General features: G+C 45.1%; 1 protein-coding gene across 1 annotated transcript; it reads left to right on the forward strand.

Moving 5' to 3' along the window:
• The first annotated feature begins 4,344 nt into the window (after positions 1-4,344).
• LOC119367796 (chloroplast envelope quinone oxidoreductase homolog) lies at positions 4,345-6,863 on the forward strand. The gene is made up of 4 exons (XM_037633202.1): positions 4,345-4,411; positions 5,168-5,308; positions 5,900-5,991; positions 6,078-6,863. Exons 1-4 carry the CDS (start codon positions 4,348-4,350, stop codon positions 6,756-6,758), a joined length of 978 nt encoding a protein of 325 aa, XP_037489099.1. The 5' UTR covers positions 4,345-4,347; the 3' UTR covers positions 6,759-6,863.
• The last annotated feature ends 3,692 nt before the right edge of the window (positions 6,864-10,555 follow it).

Genomic DNA, 10,555 nt, shown 5'->3' on the forward strand with positions numbered 1-10,555 from the left:
AAGGAAGCTCCTTTGAAAATGACGGTGGCACTTGGAGGCGATGTGTCTTTCGCAGCCACACAACTCACACACCACCCGAGCATTGGGGCCCCCACCCGAGGTCGATGCAGGGGGCGGGGCGGCCTTGGCAGCCGATGGGGAGGTGGGCGGGCGCTGGTCGTGAGAGGCCCAATAGGCCGCCGACTGTGTGGTGATGGTGGCGGAGGAGCGGCGAGCCTCGACGCGCTGCCCGGTGAAGAGAAGGCGTGAGTAGAGCACGTGAGGTGGCATTGGTGGCTTGACGTTGTGAACGGCCTCCGCGAGATTGTCGTACTCGGCGTCGAGGCCCTTGATGATGAAGCCGGCGAACTCCTCGCTAAGCGGCCGACCAATGGAGGTTAACGTGTCCGCCAGCACCTTCATCTTATTGAAGTAGGTCATGGCGGAGGAGTCTAGCTTCTTGATGTCAGTGAGCTCGCTGCGAAGGGCCATCGAGCGGGAGGTGGAGACCTGGGCAAAGGCATGCTCCAGGGTCGTCCAGGCGTCCATGGAGGTGGCAGCAAAGAGGCAGAGGCCGGCGACCCCATCGCCCAGGGAACCCTGGATGGCGGAGAGGACCCCCTGGTCCTGCTGAACCCACACACGGTGTTCCGGGTTGATGGCTGGGCCGTGAATGGTAGGGACGACCTGTGGAGGACACGACAGGGAACCATCGACGTACCCAAGGAGGGAGCGGCTGCGGAGCAGCGATAGGACCTTGGCGCGCCAGAACAAGTAGTTTTCCGGTGTGAGTCTGATGGCCACCAGGTTGTCGACGTGGAACGGTCCAGTTGGCACGATGGCGTCAGCAACCGGGGCAGTGAGCGGCGCAACCGGGACAGGGGCCCCAACTACAAGCGAGGCATCGGGGGCCCCCGAGGTCGTCGGGAGGATGGCAGGTGGCGTGGACGAGATGGCATAGGCCGCGGGTGGCGCTGCAAGCATGACCGCCCCCGAGGACGCCAGAAGGATGGCGAGTGGTGGGGACGAGCCGTCGTAGGCCGCGGGTGGCGCTGCGGGCAGGACCGTCGGCGTGGCGACGGAGGTCGAAGGCGGCGGCGGCGGGATCAGAGCCGAGAACATGGATCCCATGGCGGTGGTGCCAAAAAATTGGGGCACCGGCGGAGCTTGGGTGCGAGATGTGGGAGGTTTAGGAGGGCGGCAAGCGATGCGGGGATGGACCCGGAGCTGGCAGCGCCCGAGGCAGAAGCGGACATGGCGCCGACAGCGACCCGGGTTTAGGGTTTTGGGGCGGCAGCGGCGGGTGAGGTGTAGGAGGACCTAGGTTAGGCTCGATACCATGTAAAACGTAGGATTTTGGGGAACTGGCTCAACCTCTATGAGGTGGCCTATCACATATATATAATGATAATATACAAGTCCTGTACCAATACGATATGAATTACACATGTGGGTTACAATACGAAGTCTAACATCGAAAAAGGTTTTTCATGGCATAATTCTTGTGACATATAATTCACATTTTATTAGTTATAAATCTGTGGTCAAACTTTTGCTTAAAATAAGAGGGGCCTAATAAAACCCGGACGGAAGGAGAATCAAACAACGCATTAAATAGCCATCCTATGTATTGCAATCATGGTCAAACATCAAGTGGTGCTAAAATAAGCGTTAGTTCTTCCCAATTTAAGTGCCCAAGAGCTACCCGGTCAAACCCTTCTTACCCAAGTCACTTGTCTTTGCCTTATATGCGTACCCACCCATACGTTGCCACTATGATATGCTTTGAGCTAGCTTTTTTTTTCTTTTTTTTCGAAAAGGGGAAATCCCCGGCCTCTGCATCAGAAAGATGCATACGGCCACATTTATATAAAAATAAATAAGTTCAACAAAGTCTAGTGGTCTGCTCGAAAAAGAGCTGGCTCACAAAGAGCAATAAAAGCAAAAAAAGGCCCAAAAGCCACAACCGGTTGGCAAAATAATAGGTAAACTAGTCACCTATCCTATTACATGACCGACATCCAAACCGGTTGAAGATATCCCGTGCTACCATCCTGGCCTCCATCGGAGTGAGTAAGGACCACATACGGATTAGCGCAGTAGCCCGGAATAAAACCTGCAAAAAATGAATAGTTGTTGTTCTGTTAAAAGCCAAATCATTTCTGCAGTTCCAAATTGCCCATGACAACGCACACACTCCTACTCGAATTTGTCTAGCTGTTTCGGACTCTATCCCAACCAGCCACGTTCCAAATAACGACCTGACCGAATGCGGAGGAGGAATGTTAAAGGCAACTTGCACCGAACGCCATAAGACCTTTTCCAACGGGCAATCAAAGAAGAGGTGCTTGATATTTTCATCCCGATCACAGAAACTACACCTAATAGATCCTGTCCAGTTTCGCTTAACCAGATTATCTTTTGTTAAGATAACTCGTTTATGTACAAACCACATAAACACTTTGATTTTCAGAGGAACCTTAACTTTCCAAACATGTTTGGATGTAGGAATCACACTCGAATTGATGACATCAATATACATCGACTTGACTGTGAATTCCCCAGATCTAGTAAGCTTCCAACACAACTTCTCGGGTTGATGCGTAAGCTGAACGTCCATCAGCCTACGCACCAGATGAAGCCAGTCTTCCCACCGGTCTTCAACAAGCACCCTCCTAAACTGAATATTCAGGGGAGTGGACTGCAAACTCGTTGCAACCAGAGCATCACGACGCTGTACAATACGATAAAGCGAAGGATACTGAAGCGCCAACGGCGCATCCCCCAACCAAGTATCCTCCCAGAAGCGAGTATTGTTGCCATCACCAATAATAAACTTTGTTCTGTTAAAGAAAGTGGCTTTGACTCTTACTATCCCTTTTCAAAAAGGCGAATCAGTCGGTCTGACTGTCACCTGCGACAAAGTCTTAGAGTGGAGGTACTTGTTACGCAAAATCTGTGCCCAAGTAGCATCAATCTCAGCTGCTAACTTAAATAGCCACTTACTGAGAAGACATCTGTTCTTGACCTCAAGATTTTCAATACCTAGACCCCCTTGGTCCTTCGGTCGGCAGATGACGTCCCATTTGGCTAAACGGTACTTTCTCTTAAGTTCATCACTTTGCCAGAAGAAACGGGACCGATAGAAGTCCAGCCTTTTTCTAACTCCAACTGGTACTTCAAAAAAGGACAGAAGGAACATAGGCAAGCTCGTGAGCACCGAATTAATAAGAATCAACCGGCCTCCATACGACATGAGTTTGCCCTTCCAGTAACTCAGTTTCTTCTCAAACCGATCCTCGATATACTTTCATTCACTGTTAGTCAGCTTACGATGGTGAATGGGGATACCTAGGTAATTGAACGGGAGTGCTCCCAATTCACACCCAAACAATTGCTTATATGCATCATGTTCCTCTTTGGCTCTACCAAAACAGAACAACCCACTTTTATGGAAGTTAATCTTCAGACCGGTCAATTGCTCAAACAGGCACAGCACCAGCTTCATATTTCTCGCTTTGGCCAAGTCATGCTCCATAAAGATGATCGTATCATCCGCGTACTGTAGGATGGACACACCACCATCAACTAGATGAGGCACCAAACCACCTACCTGGCCGGCCTCCTTTGCCCTACCTATCAGGATTGCCAACATGTCAACGACGATGTTGAATAAAATAGGAGACATTGAATCACCTTGTCTCACGCCCTTATGTGTCTGGAAATAATGACCGATATCGTCATTCACTTTAATTCCAACACTCCCTTTTTGCGTGAAGGATTCGACTTGTCGTCTCCAAACTTCATCGAAACCCTTCATGCGTAGTGCCTGTTGAAGGAAAGGCCATTTGACTTTGTCGTACGCTTTCTCGAAATCCACCTTGAAAACAACGCCATCAAGTTTCTTTGTGTGAATCTCATGGAGCGTTTCATGCAAGACAACAACCCCTTCAAGGATGTTCCTGTCTGGCATGAAAGCAGTCTGAGTAGGCTGCACCACAGTATGTGCAATCTGTGTGAGCCTATTCGTCCCGACCTTGGTAAAATTTTTGAAACTAACATTGAGAAGACAGATAGGCCGGAATTGCTCAATCCGCACTGCCTCTGTCTTCTTGGGAAGTAACGTTTTCGTTCCAAAATTCAGCTGAAAAAGGTGAAGCTGGCCGGAGAATAAATCATTGAACAAAGGCAATAGATCTCCTTTAATAATGTGCCAACACTTCTTGTAAAACTCTGCCGGAAAACCATCCGGGCCAAGAGCCTTATTATTCTTCATCTGGAAGATGACCTCAAACACCTTATTATTGCTTTGAGCTAGCTTTATTCTTCGTTATTCTTCGCTAGCTCCATCCAAAGGCTACCTCAAGGATGAAGCCGTCCAGCATGCGCGCCGTGCAGTATAGCGGCTACGGTGGCGGTGCCGCGGCCCTTAAGGTGAGCTTTTGTGCTAGCTGTCCTGTCTTGTTTATGTCTTGGTGAACTTCAGAGCGCATGATTTTGGTAGCTTTGACTGGAGCCATGCAGTTTCATGCTAACTTCGTTTGTTCCAAGAGGTCTGTAGCTTCAAATGGAGCGTAAAACGTCTTGATGAATATTGAGTTTGTTGATCTGGAGCCAAACTACCATTTGAATGTGGAAAGGGAAATGTAGTTAGAGGTTCTCAATCAACAGCCATATCTTAGCACATAGGGCCTCTGAATGTAAGTTGACTTCTCGTATTAGGTACAACGTGCGGTGCATTTACTCCTTGAACAGACAGAACTGCAAGGAGCTTACTTTTTTTCTTTTCTTTTGTGCACTTAGGTAGTAGGCACTTTCTCCGTTTAGATTTATTAGGTCCCTCTTATTTTGAACTAAAATTTGACCATAAATTTAACTAAAAATACATACGATATGTCACAAAAATTATACTTTGTGGAACCTCTTTCAAATACAAATTCAACCGTATACATTTTATGCATGTACTTTCTATTTTGTTAGTCGTATAATGATCAAACTTTGACCCAAGTAATGAGGGGCCAATAAACCCGAACGTAGGGAGTAATATTCTGCAAGTTCAAGTACTTAGCACATTGCAGTTAAGTTTGGCCGGTGAAGTTATCTCATAGAAGAAAAAAAAGAATTTTAATTTGTGATGATTTTGGAGTAAAATGTTTAAAATAACAACACATCGACTTGGTTTTACTTCAATACGTGGATATCCCAGTTCCTTCACCGAAGAAAGATGAAGTTCTCATAAAAGTTGAAGCAGCAAGCATAAATCCAGCGGATTGGAAGATCCAGAAAGGGATGCTCTGTCCTTTTATTCCTAAATTCCCGTTTATTCCAGGTACTCACGCATAACATATCTCTTGTACACCAGGCTTTGTCTTGTGATGATAATATTTCCCATGGAGTTGATTGCAATTTGCAAGGAATGCTTCGGATAGAAATTCATAACTGGTAATTGGATGCAATGATAGAGATATGTAAAAAAATATATAAAGTGAAAGATATATCACATCCGACCTTTGCTTAGTACATCATAAGATAGGTCTATGTTATATATATCTTTGAGGAAAAACATAGGACTCTATTGCTTATTTTTATTAATTTAGGAAAAATACAAGAGTGAAGACTTGAAACAAAACAAATCAGGGAAGGAAGAGAAAAAAAGTCAATACGAGCTAAAATTACATTACAAGAACATAAAAGCAAGGATCAATTATCTAAAAGAGTTGACCCACGTTTCAAAATACAGGTACTCATTGGTATATAGAGTAGTATATTGTTTTTTTAGATGGAAAGAGTAGTATATTGTTTTGTCACTTTTTGTTTGCGGGGTATATAATACTAAACGCTCTTATATTATGGAACGGAGAGAGTACTGTATTGTTACTGTCAATGCCAATCTAAGCACTCCTTTTTGCTAATGAAACAGTAACCGACGTTGCTGGAGAGATTGTTGAGGCTGGTTCTGCGGTTCAAGAGTTGAAAGTTGGTGACAAAGTTGTGTCCAAATTAGTCTTTTGGGTAATTCGAAAAGCCCTGATTTGAACAATTCAGTTTATGTCTCATTTATATACACACCATTCATGACAGAAGAAGTTTAATTACAGAAAGCTGGTGGCCTCGCCGAGTATGTTGCAGCATCCGAGAGCATCACCGTCACCCGACCCGCCGGTGTATCCGCTGAGGATGCCGCAGGGCTGCCCATCGCCGGCCTCACTGCTCTGCAGGCCCTGAAGGCCATTGGCACAAAGTTCGACGGCACATGCCGCGGCAGCAACATCCTGATCACCGCGGCATCGGGCGGCATCGGCACGTACGCCGTCCAGCTCGCCAAGCTCGGGAACCACAACGTCACCGCCACCTGCGGTGCGCGCAACCTGGAGGCCGTCATGAACATCGGCGCCGACGAGGTGCTGGACTACAAGACCCCGGAAGGCGCGGCACTGAGCAATTCTTCGGGCAAGAAGTACGACTACATCGTCAACACCACGACTGATGGCAAGTGGTCGGCCTTCAAGCCGGCCCTCAACTGCCCTGGCAGAGTCGTTGACATAGCCTCCAACTTTTGGAATTTTGTCGCATCAATCCTGACGTTTTTCTCCAAGAAGAAGCTGTCCATCGTGATCGAATCCATGGGGAAGGAGGACCTGAGGTTTCTGCTTGAGCTGGTGAAGGAAGGGAAGCTCAAGACGGTTGTCGACTCACGCCATCCATTCGAGAAGGCAGCGGCCGCGTGGGAGAAGAGCATGAGCGGGCACGCCACAGGAAAGGTCATAGTTGTGATGTGAGCTTCATGCATATATGTACACTTTTACTGTAAATTTCTGCTGTTATGTTCGTCAAGTGCTTGATTGGTCTCGTTTGGTCGTGTAATTCATAAGCAAATCAAACATCTAGTGTTTTTCATTTGCAGGAAGAGATATTTACCATGAAGTGAGTATAAATATTATGACCACTATTTTTTAAACAATATAGAGATTCCTATGATTTTTTTTTGCGGGCCTATGATTTTATTACCGAGGCCAACAGATTACACAAGTTGAAGAAGTGTCAAAAGCAAATGAATCACTTCATCTGGAACAAAGGTATAGGACATGGCTACAATAATATCCTCTACGAAACATTTTCCCAAAAAATGGACTTGCAATGGTGCTACACAATTACATGGGACATAGTACATGAAAGCAACTTTATGTTCACCATCAAAAACCGCGGGTGGCCATGTATGACCTGTTGTTACTCCTTGGCAGGAGCCGGTGCCTCATCTTTCGTTCACATCACCGTGGTTGGATGCAGCCTCTGATTTGCTCCCACCGTTCACGAGTGAGTTTTCTCTCTAGCCTTTATCAGGGCATATGATGCCCAATTTTTTGATGCTTCGAACACCGATTGATGATATTTTTTCTAGAGTGAGAACTTGTGATGATGTCTTTGAGGCCATCCAATCCTGACAGATACATATATACACCATCTCTGACCAGAAGGTGATGTGTTTGAGGCAACTGCTCATGGCATGTTCTTCAATGGTTGGAGCCGGCAACTTATCCATCCGTCTTCAAGCACATAATGTCGCTAACTCTTTTGTCCGAGCTAGGTGGCTATGTGACGAATTGATCCGCCATTATTGATATGGTCGAATAGGATGTGCTTGAATGCATGGTTAGTTTGTGCAATATACCTTCTAGATTGAGTATACCTTCATCGACTAAATTAGGCATGGCTGGCCTGTTTAGTGTACGCCATCTCCTCTTGAAGGTGTTGGTTTTGAAGATTAAGATTGTAAGTTGCTTCCATGGGTATTTTTGGTCTAACCATTACTAGTTGGACCGACTATCGTTCTTTGGCAGCATTATAGCTGTTTGTTGTAACTTCCGTTCTCATAGTGAGGATTGTTTTCACCAATCCACATCTTGTACTCCAACAATAATAAATTATGTTATATACATCATAGCTGCAAAGGATGGAGTACTAAAATACCTTTGAAATGTGTAGTTGAACAAAAAATAAATTGGAAAATGACGAAAGAAGCTCATGTTGATAAGGTTGTACGAGTCATCAATTTGCAAGAAGTCCACCAATTTTTAAAGTCAAGCATGTACCCCACATTTTGCTGTCACCCTTACTATTTCTGGTTTGACTAAAGTGGTTCTTTAATTTCTTTTCATAGCTCCTACCATCGTCCTTTTGTTTTCAATAAAGGGCACTCCATTAAAGCGTCAGATGAAGCAGAGAACATTTGGACTCCGACGACATGATGTCAAAGAGACGTTGGAGATGAACATACCGCCAAAAGTAAAGGAGAAAAGAAAAAAGAATGGCAGCCTACTGTCATGACGTTGGCGGATTTGTGTCTCACTCTTGAAGGTGTTAGTTTGGAAGATAAAGATGAAAACTTGCTTCCATTTCTAGGGGTGTTTGCAGCCTTTTATTTTCTTCAATACTCATGGAAGCGTATCATTGCACCGATAGGCAGAGTAGGTTACAAAGGTGGAGAACCTCCAACATGTACACTAGTGAGGCATGTTGGAGATTCTCACGAGCATAAGAAAGGAATCGCTCGGCACCAAAATCTAATATTTACGTTATATAAAGCAAGGCTTGGATCCCTTTTGGCGTCGGCTTTGGCCCAAGTGCGCACTTCATCTTGAATGGTCGAGAACAAGTCATCAATGGATGGTTACCGATGATCAAAGATAACAGCACTTCGATGTTTTCATATTATCCAAGCCACCAAAGGGATAATGGACACACGGCCTTTGCGTAGGCATGCAGGTGATGCGGCTAGCGCCGCACTCCACTAGTCATAGAGGGGCATGCGACCATCAGGCGGAGGGGTGATACTTGCACAAGGCGAGGGTGCGGTGCCAAATTGTCCTGAAGAACACGCAGCCTGCGAGAAGGTGGTGGATGTCTTCGGTGCCCTGATCACAGAGCACACAACACGGTGGGAGGTGAGCCAAGTCGCGCCTAGCCAGTCTCTTGGCCGTCCAGCACCGGTCTTGCTTCGCGAGCGAGAGTATAATTTTGACATTAAAGGGAGCACATCCTTTCCAGGTAAGCCCCCAATTTGGGTCGGGATAGATCTGTAGAATAACGCATGGTAACAGGAAGATGCAGTATAGGCTCCACTTTCATTCCGACGCCAACGGATGATGTCCGGCTCTGATGAAAGTGTGCTTTCAGTTTAACCATTACTGGTTGGACCTACTATAGTCGTTGGATGGTAGTGTAGGTATTTGCATTGTCACTTCCGTCTTTGTAGCAAGGTTGGTTCCGCCAATGGTGGCCACATCTTGTACCCCAACTATAAGAAAAAATTGCAGGAATAATTAATTATGGTGTGTAGTTCTAGTTTATGTAACAACATGGCATCAAAGAGACATTGAGGATGCACAATATTAGAAGTAAAAGAAAAGATAAAAAAACATGATGGCATCAAAGAGACATCGAGGATGCACAATATTAGAAGTAAAAGAAAAGATAAAAAAACATGATGGCATCAAAGAGACATTGAGGATGCACAATGTTAGAAGTAAAAGAAAAGATAAAAGAAACTTGATGGCATAAAAAAACATTGAGGATGCACAATGTTAGAAGTAAAATAAATGATAAAAAACATGACCTCCTATTGTCATGCGGTAAACATTAAAGTTCAACTCGAACATCCTATTTTTGAAAAAAAGGGACATCGAGAAGGTCCCCTAAATCAGCACCTTCAACATGGGTGCGGCGACGAAATGAGCGTAACTCGCATGGTTTATGTTCCTTATGATGAAACCAGCCCACCAGCATTTAAATTCTAGACTTGTCATTGGTGCTCGCATATTTCTGATTTTATTTCAGCTTTGCATGTGAGCATCTCGATTGTACTGCCTTAGAAAAACATGAGTACGGAGCATCTGACCACTGAACACGATAGAATTTCAAATGAACTACAAGCGATGTTATATAAGAACGACCACTCATAATACTCCATCCATTTTTAGACAAGGCCACTATGAAATATATACATTTTGCATCTATACAAGGCCACCAACAGTAATCGAGGCAAAGTTAATGATATTTTCTCGTAGTAACAACCTGTTAAATACTTGCATGCATGCAGTCATAATGACAGTCATCTACTCTGCCTACACTCGGTTTTTTGCATGCATGCGGGGTATTAATGATCCCAGTAAACAAGAAGAAAAATTGACCTGTAAAACAGACATTAAATTTTATATTAGTATCTGTAATCCGAGTTTGTGGCTTTGTATAAAAAATGAAGGGAGTATGCATTTCATGTAAACATGGTGCGTCTCCACACCCGTGCAGAGGGGATTATCCGCATCTGACACCGCATGATGCGACGCGTTCATCGCATTGGCAACTATTCTTTTTCTTGCAGGGTCATTGCATTTAGCAAACTGCATAATGATTGGTGCGGCGATTGCGACAACAATTGACCAATATAACAAGTAGCCTAATTATAATCAGAGTCAAACACCAAGTGGTGCTAAAAGAACTGTTGGTGCATTAAATTTCGAAGAGCTAACTCAATCACGGTCAAACCCTTCATACCCAAGTCAGATGCCTTTGGTAGATG

This window comes from Triticum dicoccoides, chromosome 2B, assembly GCF_002162155.2.
Source record: "Triticum dicoccoides isolate Atlit2015 ecotype Zavitan chromosome 2B, WEW_v2.0, whole genome shotgun sequence".
Classification (NCBI taxonomy): Eukaryota; Viridiplantae; Streptophyta; class Magnoliopsida; order Poales; family Poaceae; genus Triticum; species Triticum dicoccoides.

Coding starts and splice junctions, on each gene's coding strand:
- LOC119367796 (XM_037633202.1), top strand. CDS start 4,348: ATGAAGCCGTCCAGCATGCGCGCCGTGCAGTATAGCGGCTACGGTGGC. Junction 4,412..5,167: donor TGGCGGTGCCGCGGCCCTTA/AGGTGAGCTTTT, acceptor TGGTTTTACTTC/AATACGTGGATATCCCAGTT. Junction 5,992..6,077: donor TGTCCAAATTAGTCTTTTGG/GTAATTCGAAAA, acceptor GTTTAATTACAG/AAAGCTGGTGGCCTCGCCGA.